This window comes from Sphaerodactylus townsendi, linkage group LG02 (genome assembly GCF_021028975.2).
Source record: "Sphaerodactylus townsendi isolate TG3544 linkage group LG02, MPM_Stown_v2.3, whole genome shotgun sequence".
Classification (NCBI taxonomy): Eukaryota; Metazoa; Chordata; class Lepidosauria; order Squamata; family Sphaerodactylidae; genus Sphaerodactylus; species Sphaerodactylus townsendi.
In genome coordinates this window covers 60,859,653-60,877,678 of record NC_059426.1, presented here as the reverse complement: position 1 = coordinate 60,877,678, position 18,026 = coordinate 60,859,653, and the positions used below count along the sequence as shown (strand labels likewise).

General features: G+C 41.7%; 1 protein-coding gene across 1 annotated transcript in view; it reads left to right on the top strand.

The window, feature by feature from the left end:
* MRAS (muscle RAS oncogene homolog) overlaps window positions 1-16,931 on the top strand; it is a 65,112-nt gene extending 48,181 nt beyond the window's left edge. Inside the window, exons 4-7 of the mRNA XM_048485779.1 lie at window positions 3,267-3,420; window positions 5,231-5,330; window positions 6,759-6,838; window positions 16,099-16,931. Of these exons, the coding sequence (XP_048341736.1) occupies window positions 3,267-3,420; window positions 5,231-5,330; window positions 6,759-6,838; window positions 16,099-16,198 (434 nt within the window). The 3' untranslated portion in view covers window positions 16,199-16,931. The remainder of the gene's footprint in view (window positions 1-3,266; window positions 3,421-5,230; window positions 5,331-6,758; window positions 6,839-16,098) is intronic.
* The last annotated feature ends 1,095 nt before the right edge of the window (window positions 16,932-18,026 follow it).

Sequence of the window (18,026 nt, the reverse complement as noted above, 5' to 3'; positions counted from 1 at the left end):
TTATCTTCTATTTATCTGTTTTGCTGTCCTGATTTTAATCATTTTGTTGTAGTTTGGTGTGCTATCTTATGAACTGCTGTGTACATGTGTAGAGCAGAGATTAATTTCTAAAAACAGAGATGCCTGCCTCAAATATGAAACCACTGTCTCTGGGATTAGATATGTAGAAACTGGCTGAGGCTAGCTAGAAGTGAGGAAATAGAAATGTCATGTTTAGAAATATTCTTATCTTCCTTAGTTCTGATTTTTCTTAAAATTCAACTTGTTTCTGAAAGCAAATTCCAAAAAGAAGGCTAGATGAGCCCTAACTTAAATCAGAACCAGTTTGAACATTCCGGAGACATGTAGTAAGTTCCTTCATAACCGTGTACCATCTAAGAATACAGATGTTAGATCTGTTGTTTTTATCCTTTCTAGACCTGGGAGTTACCATTAACCCCAAAACTGCTAAATGGCGGCCACTGAACCATAACTATAGCCTGAATGCTATGAAGATCACATCTATGGGCAGCAGACCACGCAAAACAGGGGTAGGAAACAGAAGTTGAATACCCGGGGGCATAGCATAGTGAAGAACAAGGCCAAGGTCAGAGCCATGGAGGAGTCCTCTCTACTGCATAGTGATCTTGTCTTGCCATCCTAGACTCCTCTCATGTGTGGAATAAAAGCAGGAGATATGGCAGCTCCGTAAAGGCTCATGATCAGCAGGTGGAACTCCACATGCCATGGGTTAATGACCACTGTGGTAGATCATTCATTTGAAAATACTGCCCTATTATACTCTTCCTGGATATACAAAGTTTACATGTCATTGACAAGGCCAAGTTTGATGCCTTCTCCCTCAAGTGTTAGATTTCCATGTATCTCAGTTGCCACAGAGTTGGCATCACCCCATACAAATACTTTACCAAATGTTTTCCTAGGAAGTTTGAATTCACTCATAAATGCCTTGACGGTATGATATGATATAAAGGCATAATGTCAAGGAAAATAATTAGAATACAAGAACTTTTGCTTTCTATCTGTTTTCTTTTGTGGCCGTCAACAACATATTTAGGAGTGGTCTTGGGGTAACAGCCTTCTAAGTTTTGCAGTGAAAAGTTGTGGAAGATAACTTCTTTATATGACAAGAGCAGTGTCCTTCACATAGGCCCACTCCGGATGGTAAAAACACCATTCCAGGGGTGCTGTTCACACGGCTGCCACCTCTGCAGCAAGGCAATGCCATGCTCCTCCCCACCCTCACCGGGTAGGAAATGCTGTTTTCTTGCCTCACTCAATGAACGAGGCTTTTGGGAAACAGCATTTCCCCACCGGCACCATGGGAATGGCACCAGGTTAGAGGCACTGCTTTAGGCGCCTCCTCTTTTCCCCACACTTACCTTCTCTCCTGTGGAGAAGGTAAGTATGGGGAAACAAAACAGACACGCCTTGGCAGGCTGCAGCTGCTCTGCCCCCCCCCCCCCCGAGCATGCAAATGGCCCCGGGGCCACACCAGCATCATATGTGCTGTTGTGCAGATGCTGTAGCAGCCTGTGTAGAGTGGGCCTAAGTCAGTGGGCCTAAATCAGGCCATGCTGGCAGGGACTGATGGGAATTGTAATTCATGAACATCTGGAGACCCACAGGTTGCAGACCCCTGGCCTAAGTCTTCAAACACTTGCTTAAAATCAGACTCTTAAGTCTGCCGGGACTTGTTTTACATTCTCACCATTTCTGCAACAAAAAAAGCTGTTGTTTCAGAGGAGAAATGCTGAACAATATAAATTTGTAACAGTATGTATACCACAGACATCCCCCTTTAAAACTCATACAGCATTTTGAAACTGAACATAATGTTTTGATTGTAGAGATCCCAGCTTCAGGCCATGGCATCAGTAGATAAAAGGATCCCTGCAGCAAGTGTTAGAAAGGCCTTTTTCAGCCTGAGATTCAGGAAAGCCACTACCAGTCCAAGTTGAGCTAGATGGACTAATAGTCTGACTTGGATAGACTGTCTTGGATCCTATAAATGTGTTCCATGTGTGTTAGATAGTATCTGCTGTTAAGCAGACTTCCTCTTCTTCTGAAGCTTACATTTGTGCAGGCCCACTAAAAGCCACTGATCTTATGAAAGCAAGTTTTAGAGGAATAGGAAATGTACGCCACACCTGAAACTGTCTCTAGCATGCACGGAATTCATTCACATGGTCCAAGCTATAGTCTCTGCTTAGAAGGTCCGTTCAGCTGCCATAGCTTATAAGTAATGATACATACATTCTCCATGAATATGTCTAATCTTCAGTAGAAGTTCAAGCATCTGCTGTGTTCCAGAATGTAGGAGATATTGGACCCAGATGATATTGGACCCAGCTTCCCATCATATTCCTACAGTATATATTTCAAATAAAAATAATGGGATTTCTTTAGGTACATCCGAAATCCTTTATGTTGTGCTGTTTTGTTTACAAAATGCTCTTTGATCAGTTGTCATACATGAATGAAGATGGAGGTAAACAGTGAATGAAGATGAAGGTGAATAAAGATGACTATAAAGAAGTACTTCCATGTTTTTACCAAAGAATTACACTGATTGATCTTTGGAACATTAACAAATGGGGCATGCTAGTGCTACTTCACTGGTATTTTAAAATTCTGAAGTTGTCAGGGAGGTTGGGCCTGGAAATATATGGACATGCTGAAGCCTGAGAAACTCACAGGATGCATCCAGTGAAAGTAAATTGAATATGTTCCCTCTGTTGGGACATGCTGAAATATTGTTGTTTCAGTGAAATTGAATTATGACACAATTTTGATGGATTGTACCCAGAAGTTCATTGGTGGTCCATCCAGCTTGATCCCCCTTTTCCATTGGCTTCTGTTTGTTATCCCCTCCAGCCAGCCCCATCTCTCCCTAATTTCCATGTTGTCCTTTCCCTCCAGATTCTGTGGTGCTGCCCTTCACTGGACCTGGGTGCATTCTAGAGTTTTGCTAGGCAGAGCTTAGGGGAACACTTAAATGATGGTTTGAAGATCTTTGTTGAATGTACATTGGTAAGGTAAGAGGCAAGAAGATGTTATCATGTACGAGTGCAGTCCTAAGGCCCAAGCCACTTCTGGTTTGGTTTAAATTAATAACCCTAACCAGTCATCACTTTTTATATGATCTGATGAATTAAATGAGCACTTTCAAGTAAATGTGTATGGGAGCTAGTGTGGCATAAAGATGATATGTCGGATGGAATGACTTAAGTATTTTTGTTATACTTTCTCCTTGTTGTTGCAAGTCCTGGACACTGCAGGCCAGGAAGAATTCAGCGCAATGAGGGAGCAATACATGAGGACAGGAGATGGGTTTCTTATAGTCTATTCCGTCACTGATAAAGCCAGCTTTGAGCATGTGGACAGGTTTCATCAACTTATCCTCAGAGTCAAAGACAGGTAAGTGCACTTGAGGCAGGAGTGCTTTCAACTCAAGAGAATACTGCTGGTGAGCTCTTTCCTTGAAGTTCCATCATGAGATACTTTACTGGTTTGGCTCTTGGAGAAGAAGCCATTAATATGCACCTTGTTCTGACTTGCAAACATTTTCATATATTTTCAATAAAGATTGTTTTTGTTTAATTGCTTTTATTAACTATTTGGCCTTTGTTAAACTAATACACTTCATTTGTTAAATTCATTGTATATTAGCAAAACCTCACTATAGTTGATCTTTTGAAAATACTGAAGAAGCACCATTAGGCTTCATAGGTATGAGATGCTATACAATTTAATAAACAAATGCTGTTGCAGAGGGATTGGTTCCTACCAGCTTGAAAGAACAAGGAAGGAGGTGGTTACTTTGAGCCATCCATGAACCTACTTTTTATCTACCTCCCTTTTTCAGTTATATTTATCACTTATTTACTTCATTTCTCTGCTAAGTGTGTGAAAAATCTGTCATTTATAGATCATATAAACAACTGGTGGGACCTAATAGTGTGGAGAGAAACACACACACATCCTCGCTGTTCCTTTTCTGGGCCACTTAGTTTGTAGGCCAGCTTACTCTCCTGCAGTACCTCTACCTGTTACAAGGAGGGGTAGCAGCTTACTTCAACCCCTCCCATTCTGCCTTGTAGTGCCACTGTCTTCTTGGCTCACATAACTCTGGGGGTCAGTGGCAGTTTCTGCTACCTCTCCTTTTTCTCCTATCTTTTCCCACCCTCCAGTCACTGACAGTGCCAAAAGCAGCCATTTAAAGGGGCAACCTTGGGCACACTTGCTATCCATCTCTCTCTTCTCCATCACCATTCCTGCTGCCTCTATTGCAGGGGTAGGGAACCTGCGGCTCTCCAGATGTTCAGGAGCTACAATTCCCATCAGCCCCTACCAGCATGGCCAATTGGCCATGCTGACAGAGGCTGATGGGAATTGTAGTTCCTGAACATCTGGAGAGCCGCAGGCTCCCTACCCCTGCTCTATTGTGTACAAGGGAGAGCAGGAGCCATCACCCAGGCTGGTGGTATCATAGGAGAGCTGGCTCTCATTTTTTCACCATCAATCAGTAAATCTTTTATAAGTTGTTTGTAAGTGTTGCTGGACAGCCCTCAAAATGGTGCCTGACCTCTATTCTGTTTGAGCTGTGGTATCTGGGCAAGCACAGACATTCCTTCTCTGATGAGAGCCAGTGTGATGTCATGGTTAAGAGCAGTGGATTCTGATTTGGAGAACCAGGTTTGATTCCCTGCTCCCCCACATGAGCAGTGGATTCTAATCTGGCAGACTGGTTTGTTTCCCCACACCTGCACATGAAGTCTGCTGGGTAATCGTGGGCCAGTCACAGTTCTCTCAGAATTATCTCAACCTCACATACCTCACAAGGTGTCTGTTGTGGGGAGGGGAAGGAGTCTGCAAGTTATTTTGAGACTTCTTTAGAAAATAGAGAAAAGCAGTGTATAAAAACCAACTCTTCTTCAGATTCAAAGAACCGTCTTCTGTCAAGTGAACCCCTTCCCCTTGTAATTTTTTGCAAACCTGGGAGTTTCCCTGGGTTTCTAGAAATCTGTTCCTTCATTGTACATGGCCAAAACCTCTGGATTTAAGTTTATGGAGCTGGAACCGTTATGAAAACTAGATCTAAGAATTTTTCTTGATATTTTTGTTGTTGTTGCACTGTATGAGTTTCTTTGCTCAGGTGATGTTTTTATGTCATTACAGCACTAGAATTAACATCATAACCACAGAATATTTAAATATTTTGTTCCAGAGAATCCTTTCCAATGATTTTGGTGGCTAACAAAGTTGATCTAATGCATTTACGAAAAATCACTCGGGAGCAAGGAAAAGAAATGGCAGCAAAACACAATGTATGTCCTTGGGTTTTTTTCCAATGCTATTTTGGTTTTTTTTCTATGTGACTTTGGCCATTATAAGATTAATAGAAATGGCTGAAGTTTAATGGCTGGCCCTTTCCACACATGCAGAAGAATGCACTTTCAATCCACTTTCAATCCACTTTGCATCTGGATTTTACTGTGCGGAGTAGCAAAATCCACTTGCAAACAATTGTGATTGAAAGTGCATTATTCTGCATGTGCGGAAGGGGCCTCTGAGTGTTTTTCTATGGCTAAACTCCCTTGTTAAGGCTATGATATTTCCTTGTAATTTTCAGAGACAGTCATCTACTATATATGTGATATACAAGTGTTGACCATGTGGTACATTCAGGCGTCTTGACAGTCTATTTTAGAATGCTAGGAAAGAATCAATAGAGATAAACATGGTTATCAGTAACCTGGAATAACACAGTTAAGATTTTTAGGTAACAGATTCAAACCCAGTTCCACTAAGATAGCATTATCATAAATGCTGCCTACACAGACCACCAACGATCTTGATAGAGTTGCATGGTCAGTGCTTGGATAAGATGAAGAGTTTAGATATGAAAGGCACTCACAAAAATTTGGAAACAAGGGAAATATCTATTAAAGAGAAAGGTTATATTTTGAAATGAAAGAATTCATTCTTTAGTTCTCATTGCCACAGAGACGGTATTCTGGCCTCTTTGTAAGGGCTTATTTATTAAATATAAATAACCCCTTACAAAAAGGCTGTTATATGTCATTCTCTCTATACAAGAAATTATGGGAACTTTAATTGCATATGTTAGGAATTTCTAGGGACCTCTAAACATCTTCAGCAAACTATTATTCCCTGGCCTGCTTTTCCAGACAAATAAAATTGATAAAACATTGTATATATCCCTAGATGACTGTGCAGATGGTTTCCTAGAATATCTTTTGTCTATTTCTGTGATCTATGATCTCATAAGCTTAAAAAATCTCAATAAAGTCAAAATGGCAGGGGGGGGGGTCGGTTCAGGTTTACCCAAACACCCAGCCCTAATCACATATTCTATATTTTGGCTCTTTTATGGTCTGCCTGTTGCCTGAGGACTGTTAAAATATCTTTTTTAAACTGCTCAGTTGTATCTTGTTTTAATGGCCTGAGTTTACTGTTTTCAATTGCAAAACAGGTTGCCTCAAGAGTCTTTGAAGAAGCAAAATTTGTTTTTAAAAAATTAAAAAGAAGCTTCAGTGAATAGCAATGTCATCTGATTATCTGACATTTGTTTTCTACCTCCAGACCTTTTGAAGGATTAGTACTCTTTAGTACATTTAGCACAAACCACATGGGATCTCTTCTGTACATGCAAATGTTTCTCCTCAACTTGAATCTCTGCAAAAGGTGGCTTTGTATAATATATATTTAAAAGTTACTGGCTTTTTTTCCAGATTCCATACATAGAAACCAGCGCTAAGGATCCTCCACTGAATGTTGACAAAGCCTTCCATGATCTTGTTAGAGTAATCAGGTGAGCCATTCTGTAATGGAGTTGACCATGACTTGCAAGATGTCCATGAATAAATCCACCTAATCAGTGGTGGGATTCAAATAATTTAACAACTGGTCATTTACAAGTACCATTTTAACAGCCGGTTCTGCAAACCTGCTGAATCCCACCACTGCATCTAATCCTGAATCAATTCTCAAAAGCAAGAGCTTGCTCTTATTTCTCCATTTTTAATATGACATCATTAGAAGACTTTATCTTCATTTCACATAATGATTTTTATACCTAGCTGTATGTATTTGTATCTTCGTGTAAGTCAGGGATGCAGGCTTATCTTTAGATCAGTCCTGGGATGCATCAATTTGATCTCTAAGCCACAAATATTCCACATGATTAGTACATTAGTCCGGCATCATATGAGCTTGGTCAGATGAATTCTGATTTTGACTTCATAGAATATAAACTTTGTAATATCAGTAATTCATTTTAGCATACTTCATGCAGCTCAGGGCACTCTGAAACATTATCTAATGATCCAAAGCTAATACTTCCTGAGATGGTCAAGAGGATAGCGAATTTCAATTTCCTACCCAGTTTTATGGAATCCTTCTGCATCTCCTGACCATTCTGGAACATGTTTCTAGTATGCAGTTTAGTTTTCATAGATCATTATATGAAACTGTTAAGCTGTGCTGTTGCTTCCACTGAAATTTAGGCCGTTTCCGCACGGCCCCCCAGGCGCCTCCACGCCGGCAAGAATTCTGCCTGTGTGGAGGCGGAGGCCGTTCGCATGCAAGCATGCGGCCGGCCTCTGGAGAGGCCGGCAGGCGGCAGGCGGCTCCGCATGGAGCCGCCTCTTCCCCCTTCCCTTTCCCATTTACCTCTTGTGTCGCCGTCCTGCGGGCCTCCTAAGCCTCGCCCACGCTGCCCTCCGACCTCCAGGGGTCGGAGGACAGTTTGAAAGGAGAGACTTAGAGGAGGCCAGCAGGATGTCAGCCATTCATTCAAGAGGTAAATGAAAGGGAAGAAGAAACAGCTATTGCTTCCCGGCGGTGCTGCTTTGGCAACCAGCGCCGCCCGAACGACGCTTTGAGGGAAAAAAAACCCTTTAAAGGGGTTGTTTTTCGAGGCATTGCTGGCCCGGACGCCGCCTCTGGGGAGAGGGAGCGGAGTCAGGTCGGCGCTGCTGCGTTGCAGCAGCGCCGCCTGTGCGAATGGCTCCCTGGGGGCGGCGTATTTCCCGTCCCCAGGGCGCCATTAAAGGGCCGTGCAGAAACGGCCTTAGAGTATATCCTGGAACTTGGTCAATCCTTTCTGTGGCTGAAGATTTCAAGAAGATTCTGTTAATGGTGGGAAAGTAACTTTCAGGAATGCTTACCTGTAACTACTTGTATACTCAGGACATCAAGTGTGCACAGCTTAAAAACTACTAAATGAGATGAGCTATGTATCCATTTGATTTGGAAGCTCTACTATCTGCATTTAAATGTGTATACTGGCAGTGGGTGTTCAGTTGGAGGAAGGGGCAGGGAAAGCAGCGGGGCAACTGATTGAGAGGTACAGTCTCTTGCTTTAAGTAGACATTGGTAGAAGAGTTCCTCCATGACTGCAAATACTCATTTTAAGGACTTTTAAGTGTTTTAAATCATTTTAAAATTTGTCAGTTTGAGGAGCTTCATAAAAACATGTGTTGTAAGTGCAACTTGAATATGCAAATATATGTTTTTCTTTCTACCAAATAATATGGAAAATATCATTACTTGAGCAAATTCAATTGAAGATTTAGGCTTGGTTCAGATATTGCATGAAGCCATGGTTCAGATATTACCAATATAATTAAACTAATTATGGCTAGTGGATTGCCCAAATACTGGCTACCTCACTAACTGGTCAAGTAGGGTACTGCAGTCCAGGAGTTGAAACACAGGGGTTTGAATTTGTTTTTTAACTTCTTGTTTTTGAATTTGGCATACCAATATTTTCACAATATGTAAGGAAACTAAAATAATGGACAGGGCCTAAATTCGTTTTATTAGCGACAGTTGGTCTTAACTATGGTTTTAGTTGACATTTGAATGCAGAGATCCTGGCATGTTCTCTGGCATTGCTCTGTGCATGCTCCAACTACTGGGGTTTCCCTGTCTATGACCTTGGTTCCTAGTCTACCCAACAATAGCTAAGTCTGCCTGGCAATCTCCTCATTTCTCCCTACATCTTCTTAAAGATCCAGGAACGCTATCATGATTATATACAAGCCCAGGGAGAAAAACAAAGGCAATGCCAGTGTCGCCCTTGCTTGCTTAATTATAACAAAGTAATTTTTGAAAGTGTTTTGTTTGTACTTCATCACAGAGACAATGGCTCTGGAATTTTGTGGGAGAGGGAAAACAAGCAGGACAAATAGTCTACATATCTTCCCATTCAAGGGTCAGGCTGCTCTGTCTTTGGATGGTATATAAGGCTGCCAATAGTTAAATCATACTTTGGGGATGGGGGATGGCTGTTAGACTCTGGTCTGTCTGGGTGAGTCTGTTTGTGGGGAGTGCACTTAAATTGGTAGTGGGAGATTGGGGTTGTTGTTGTTTTTTGAGCTTGGAATTAAAAGCCAGGCAGCTTTATTTACAAGTAGTTGAGGAAGGGGGAGTGAATCTGTGGCTGCTTGACATGCTGAAAGCAGCCAAAGATTCCCAAGAATGTCAGTGTTCGAAATGCTGCCAGCCAACGGTGGAGGAGCTGATGATGTGCTAAATCTTTGCCCTCAGTTGGGTGTTGTAGTACAGTACAGAATAACTGCTGGATATTTGTGTAAAGTGGGAGAAAAAATGAAGGCACTGAAGCTAGAATTTGTTGAGACAAATGAGAAAGGAATGATTATCTTCAAGCCAAATCCCAGCTTCACAAACGAAACAACTGCTGTTAAAGTAAATTATGGTGTCACATAATGAATGAACAAAGCCTTAGGAATTTGTGCTTAGAAAAGTCTGAAAGTTGTGGTTAACTTGCCTTCTTTCCAGATCCATTTTAACATGCTTGAAAGTGTGTATTTGTATGTTGGTGCACCTCAAGTTTCCATTGCTCTTATTTGTATCTCTGCATCTGGTTTTCCACTTTTGGCAAAAAGTCTAGAGCTACTAGCATCCTTTTTCCATTTGAAAATAGTGTTTAACTTATTCTCTTCCCTTTGTTGAAAAATCATTTTCAATTCACTTGAGAAACCATTGTGATAGATTGCATGAACCATCAATCTGTCTCTTCCATGTTAGCTTTTTAACTTCATTGCTATGGAGTTTCTTCAAGAGTCTGTCTTTTTTTTCATTCCTTTTCTTTTTTTCTAAAGTTTTTCATTCCTAAACTACTGGGTAACACACCCTGGAAAACTGGCTTGTGCTTACTTTGGTAGTATTTTTGTCATTTTTTAAACTGGATTTCACACTGGTCATGTCTGGTGAACTAAAATCCTTAGAATTTAGTTGTTCAGCATCAGTGGCCCCTTTATTGTTTGCAAGGTAACTTTTTGGATTGTTAATGCTTCAAGACTTATAGGTCTTGTTTGTATTGTATCCTTGGGGGAAGGCAGGCTATGCATTTAATAAATTGTTTTGAAAAGGAAAGCATGTCTGTATTTTGAGACCAGATCCATTTCAGCACAGGTTATGTGCCCAAAGTTCAATGTGTTTGGAAGTCAGTCCCCTGCCCCTGCTTCCCCGTGGAATCATGGTGCATTCATGCCGCTGGTGGGGGGAAACAAGTTTTGATCTTTCTAAAACTTGTTTTGCTCCAAAGTTTTGGGAAAGATCAGAGTAAATCCTGGATGGGTGCTGTGTTGGTGAGAAAAGTTGGATTTTATAGCCCATATGGCTACCATTTATCCTGTTCTTGCAGCTGTTATTTCTTGTCCCCTAGAGGATTTTTTAAAATGGCATTAAATATCATAGCCATATCCCATGAAAACAACAGATATAACATGTTCTTTAAACTTTTATTTTAAGAGAAGTAGATCTCTAGTTCCTTCTGTTGTGGAGATATAAATAAAAGGGCACATGTGGCACTAGGATGTGGCAGGGGCCCCAGAAGGGCTCAAGACACCTAAGAATACCAGCAAGGGGGATGAAGAGGGCAGTGGTTGGAAAGGCTGGTGGGCCAAGGGCTGCAGATGCACACAGCAGTGGTCCGTGGGGATGGGATGGTGTATCCTTAGGGCTCAGGGAGGAATTGGACCAAAGGGCAGGGATGTGGGCCCCTCACAAGATGAGTGTTCCCAGTCCTTGGCTGAGATCTTGAGGAAGCAGTCCTATGCAGTTTGGGGCAGTCATAGACCAAGAGAGAGGAAGACAGAGAGAGGTCTATGGGCACAGTGGCAGCAGGGAGTAATGTTAGCTACCCTGGGGGCAGAGTGCAGGAATGCAGTGGGGAATGGACATTTTGTAGCAGACTGTATTGGGCTGGATGGACATCAGAGCTTGGATTTTCAGCCAGTGCCTGTGAGTCTTTGAGGGGGATAGACCTCTGGTCATTGCCTAGCCTTTTATGTGCATCATCCATGCCGCCCCTCCCAAGGCTGTATTATAGCATATCTTCACATGAGAAGGGACGAGAGACTTGCTTTTTTAAATGAAAGCTGGGGATTCAGAGAATCTACTGCACCTATCTTTACAATGGGATATTGATATAACAACATTCTAGTGTCATTTTTTAAAAAAAATCCTCTTGACTCATGGTGGAGGGGGTGACCTCTTCCATGGGATTGGAGCAGGGCAACTAAGAGGAATCCTGCCATATGGAAACCATGTTGCTCGTGTACTTTATCTGTGGCCATACCAGCACTGGGGAAAATACAAAAGTCCTGACCCCATGTGGAAGCTTCCCAGATTATTACAACTGAAAAATGAAATGATTATATATTTTTTGAATAAGAAACGGATAGCCAAATTATGGTTCCTGAACAATTTGAAGCTGTTATTTTTAAAAAATCTGAAAAGATAAATATTGGGTTGGATCCATTTCTTCACTCTTGCCAGTGCAAATCCAGTGACTCCCTTCCATTAAGCCTTCCTTTGGAAAGACTTGGTGGAAAGAAGTTGATGGATCCATTGTTCCCAAGCTCATTCAGATGTCTCTTGTGATGCATTTTGCATTTTTCACCCACACTGTATGTCAGCTGCAGTTTAATTGGCCAGGGGTGGAATGGTATTCTACACTGGAATTGCAAAGTGACTAGAAGCAGTACATGACTACTTGCGGATTTCCATTAACTGTTTTACTGATGGAAAGAGAAGGGGGAGTTCTTTTTCACTACCCAAAGAGACTGTGCTGGGGATCATAGGACCTGCATGGGCAAAAGTTATGTGGACTTGTAACTGGGAGGGAAATTAGTAAGACTGAGTAAAAAAGCTGGCAGGATACAACTTATTGTCTTTCCAGTGTGTATAGATTGTTCTACTTTGATAGACTTGGGTAAGCAAAGAATCATCCTGATCCATTTGGGGAATACAGAAACATTATGCATAAGTGCAGCCATTTTCCCAAGAAACACTGGGAACAGTCAAAGTACATGCTGCTACCTTCCTAGCAATTACTGCTTTGCTGATCTGATGTCTACTTTTCAGCAAAACTAGCTGCACTAACCATTCTTCTCAGATCATTTCATCTGGCAGCAGAAACACATGAGGGAATAGCTTGGGGAGCATAGATGAAAGCTGGAGTCATTCCATGTTGTTTTCTAATCATTTCCCCATCAGTAAATTTTTCACCAAGGATACATCATCATTAAATATGCACAGCTCAGTCCTTTAAAACCTGCACCAGCCACAGGAATGTTTGCCATGTTGTTGTGACTGTGTGTCAGAGCTGTTTCATTCTGCCCAAGAAAATCTTCTGTTAAGATCCTGCTCCCATTTATACTGAAGAAATTGTTATTCAGCCAGTCCATCTTTAAGAGACTACTAGTTTCCAGTAGCCTTTTAGAGATTGCCTGGATTTGGGCTTGAGTTCTTGAATTCTAGTACACTAGCCTCTTCTCTGCATTGGATATGTCAAGATCTTTCAGACTAACGTATATCACAGGACTGTTGTGAGGGGAATATGGAATATCCTTGTGTGATTGAACCAGAGCTTCCTGGGAAGAGGGTACAAAATGTAACTATACTGTTGAGGAGAGAGCATGGCAGTGGGAACCACCACAGACGGGTAACTTTGGTAGGTTTGCAAGAATTCAGCCTCAGAATCATGTATTGGAGCCAGCATGGTATAGTGGTTAAGAGCAGTGGACTCTAATCTGGAGAACCGGGCTTGATTCCACACTCCTGCACTTGCGTGGTCGACTCTAATGGAGAACTGGATTTGTTTCTTTGCTCCTACACATAAAGCCTTTCTGGCCACCATTTTTGAACAATCAGAAGTGGTGTGTGGGTGGGTGGGTGGGTGGTTTACGAGCTATCAAAAGCCAGGAAAACGTGGGGGGAGGGCGTTTTCAGAAAAACAACCAGGCATGGAGGATTTAGATTATTGTCCCTGTTGGACTGGCAGATAAGAAGAAAAGGACCCTTTAAAAATTTAATAGTGTAGTCAAAAGGGTTCTGCTAGGGAGGTACAGTTATTGTGTTTATACATATATAATAGAAAACTCTGCTTCTCCGCTATTATCTGTCTTATTTAGTGTGGTCCTACTGGGTGGAGCTCTTGATTTCAGTTTCTGTTTGTTAGCTAATGCTGATGGTTGTAAGCGATGCCATCTGGCCACCAGCCAGCGTGGTGTAGTGGTTAAGAGCGGATGGATTCTAATCTGGAGAACTAGGTTTGATTCCCCACTCCTCCACCTGAGTGGCAGAAGTTTATCTGGTGAACCAGATGTGTTTCCGCACTCCTACATTCCTGCTAGGTGACCTTGGGCTAGTCACAGTTCTTTGGAACTCCCACCTACCTCACAAGGTGTCTGCTGTGGGAGAGGAAGGGAAAGGAGCTTGTAAGCCACCTTGAGTCTCCTTACAGGAGACAAAGGTGGGATATAAATCCAAACTCCTCCTTCTCTTCTTCTTTGGAGTTGAAAGCTGTCATTATGAACCAGCTTGTCTCTGCTGAATGGACCTGAGAACTGAGTGAGTACTCTGCTCCAATCTCTTGAATAAACAGAAAACCTTGGGAAAACCCCACTTGGAAGCAAATAGCCTCAAGGCAAGCAGTAAGTACACAAAAGCCCATAGTCAATTCTCTGGCAAGGTGGTAACTGCGGTCACACCCCCTCTAGTTGGAGAGAAAGTCAACATGCCTCCATTATGCAGTGAACTCAGCTGCATGAAGCATAGTTGGGGCAGTATGTCCTCACACCCTCCCTGTGTTTTGACCTGTCTGTTACTTTTGAAGGTAACATTTGCTATGCATTGGAGCCAGTGGTGGGATTAAGCAGGCTTGCACCACATCGGCAGAACTGGTTGTTAAAATGGTGCTTGTAAACAACCAGTTGTTAAATTATTTGAATCCCACCACCGGAACCGGTTGTTAAATTATTTGAATCCCACCACTGATTGGAGCCCTTTCCTCTCTCTAATCATTGATCCTAAATGAGTGTTTTCTACATTCCAAATGTCATTATCAACAACCCTGCTGCTTCAAGAGGACAACTGACAGAAGTGACTTTGGATCTGCATATTTGTTCAGTCATTAGTTATTTTAATGCTCTACTGACCATTCACTCAGGAAAGACACCACCTCTGCCTTATAGTTATGTTCTTTTCTACATTAGCAGCCTCACATGTTTGCACCACTGGTCCAACAAAATAGGCAGTGCAGACTTTTACTTCTGCAGTGTGCAAGCTTTTTAGTTGTTATAGACCCTTTTGACTTTTTTTCTTGCTAGCATATGAGAGGAAAAGACTTTTTTTCCTTGCTAGCATATGAGAGGAAAAGAGCAGGGGGAATGTAGCAGACATGAAAGAGAAAATGAAAGATGGATAAATACTGTTTCTTGTGGTCTAAGAAAAACAAATTGCATGGCAACCATACAACAGTACTATTTTGTTTTGCCTTTTTGACAAAAATCCTGTTCAGTGACTACTTACACATGGCATAGACAGGACATTGCCTTTTACTGTATTCACTTATTTGGGCCAAGTCACTCAGGGGAAGTGGCAAAGAGCCAGTCTGAGCAGCAAACACTGAGCTTAGAATACAGATAGCCTGTAGATCAAAGGTAGAGGACATGTTTTGAATGCATAAGGTCCCAGTTTCAGCTCCAGCTGAAAGAATCTGTGAACAGGACTGTGGAAAACCTCCCACCTGAGACCATGGTATTCTAAACCTATTCACATTAGATGGTATTGGACAATGGCCTCTTGTTGAACCAGCAGCATACTCAGAATAAGGTGACTCCCTTTATGTTACTAAGCTTTCTCAACTATCAGTGTTCAAAATTTGGTACCCTCACAGAAGCTAAAGTGGCTCTGAAATGATAAAGAGTAGAATGAGAAAGGTTTTGTTATCTTCACCGACTCTTTAATTCTATTGTCCCTTCTGGGGAAACAGGTTTTGAACTGATGCAAAATTTTGGTTTTGACTGGACCAGGTGCCCTTCACCAGGGGTTTCCAAGCAGCAGCCACCTCCCAGAATTAAATGGAGGAACTATGTGGGGTGGGAAACAGTTACTTAACCATTCTGACTGTCCTGTTTAACTCAAAGTTTACTTCCCAGCTACTTTTTTCCTTCCAGGGGAAAAGAGGGTGGGTATCTACATCTTTCTGCCTTTGAAAGTAAAGCAGCCATAGAAGGTCCTTTTGAATAGGGAAGTTAAGCAGATGCCGTGAAAAAATTTTCAGGAAGCCAAGTGCAGGAAGCATACAAGTTAGATATACTTTTCACACTGAGCTAATTCAACCACAGTGAGAACTCAAGTTAAGTTGGGTTCGCTAGAATACTTAATATGATAGCTCATCTGGCTCTTTCTTCAGGGCACAGCTATATCCAAACTTTCTATTAGGAGGCCTATTTCAACACAAAATACTTTAATAGCTAGAGCACAGGGCTCAGAGCTGAACAAACCATTGCACAGAAAAATATGTCCAACTGGGGTTTGTTAAACATATTTCTTGTAACAGTTAGGTCCTGAGTCCTAACTAACAGAGAAAAACTGCTTGGGAAGGGGAGGCTTGAATCCTTTCTTCACCCACTAGTTCTCTGGTGCAAATCCCCTTCCCCAGGTCCGTCCTTCCCACAGGGTTCTAAATGCATGTTGTTCATTCTCCCTTGGCCCTAAGAACAGTACTGAACTTTTGTTTATGTTTCTAAACAGGCAACAGGTTCCAGAAAAGAACCAGAAGAAGAAGAAAAAGACAAAATGGCGAGGTGACAGAGCCACTACTTCCCACAAACTGCAGTGTGTAATTCTGTGACTGTTCCGTCCATGATTTTTTTCCATCTCAACTTGAGCCTAACCCTGAAGCACCACGTCATTTACCTGCAGTGTTAATGTTTGAAGAACAGTAATTTATCTCATGAAATAACTCAACGGGGAGCAAAGCTTGAGGCATTTTTGAAGCTTGTCAAATGACCACTTGCCAAGTGGCGCGGGACGGGTTTTACAGGCATCCCAAAAGAAGAGGGCAAGTGAAAACCAGAGGTTTATGAATGTCAGCCATCACCACAACCTTTATTTTATACAGGAAAAAAATGTTCTGGTTTAGGCCAGTTTCGAACCAATCGTGAATGACTCCGTTTTGTACAATCATGTGTGGGTCAGGGTCAGCAGTTTTTTTGCTCAACAAGAAAGAAATACGATGGATTTGTTTTCTCTTGCACTGAACACTCCCAGTTATACGCATCAGTGCCAAACTGCAACTTCATAGGAAAGTGCATAGATTTGAAAAAAGAAAATGAATTCCAGCTGCTCTGGGGACTCCAGACATTGTGTCAGAAACTGGAATGTAGCCAGGTCTCAGTCTGCAAACTCTAGCAAAGACCATGGAAGAACTGGCTTGGTTTGTTAGCTGTTGTTGTTGCTGTTGTTATCGTTGTTAATCCCAATTGGGGAGTGTACTTTGGGGAGCATGTCGGTGGGGGGGGGGGGGGATCAATTTTGCTAATCTTGAAAATATTTAAATTAAAAGTAATTTACAATTTTCAAAATGAGTCTTTTTTTAGTTTAAAAAAAACAAATGTTAAACAACTATGCATTGAATACAGTGGACCTTCAAAATATGAAGTATGCTGATTCTTGATGGATTTGCTTTCCATCAAGGTTAATTACCTTACAATGCTTCTCTTTCCAGTAATATGCTCCCTGTCTTCGGAGGGCTTCGTTCTAATTTCTTAAAACACATTGTGTGTGCCCATCATAAAACGCCAGCTTCAGATGTAGTTTGACCTCAAGGCTGGCTGGACCTTGGCTAGGAAGGTTGCTTGATTGCATATGCGACAAACCATTATACAGTTCAGGTTGGTTTTTCTTGCTGCTCAGTTAAAACAACGGTTCCACCAGACAAAAGAGTAATTAACATGCACAACAGTATCAGAACAGTCTCTTTGGCCTTCACAATTAAGACAATTCTAATGCAGTGTGGATTTTTGGTGCACTATTCAGGTCTAAATAACATACTCTCAGCAATCCAATCCTTGAATTGTGGGAACCAGCCAAAAAGTCTGGCATGCTCTTCTGAGTGCAGCATGCTCTTTTTTGTACGCTTCAGAATAAGAGCTAAGTTTTGCAAAGAAGAAGAACAGTGTGAGTGCAGAGCAACAAAAAAGGAAGGAAATTCAAAATGAGAATTGACACTGCAGCCCCAACTCAGATCATTAAGAGAGAGAACAAAACACAATGGTTTGAATTGGACGCCAGCACAGGTCTTCCCTTTTCCTTTGAACTTTCTTTCTTTGGTCACTTTGACTCTATGACCTAGCTACAGAACTGAATTCCCATTACTGCCAATTTATTATTTCAACCTACGGTTCTAGCTTGGTATAATAGGAGATCAAACAAAGGGGAAGCCCTCCCTTGCTTCATATTTGCTTGCTCCTGGGATCATTTAAAATACATGCACACAAAAACCCCTATGAGCTACATTGGGAAAGTAGAGGTAAAAGATCAAGAAATACTGAATATTAGCAAAGAGAAGGACAAATAACAAAGTAAAGGGAGAGATTTATAAGCTAAGTGGCAGTAGTTACAGAATGTAATTGAAAGAGATATTATTTGCTTCAGCAACTGTTGAGAAATACAGCCTG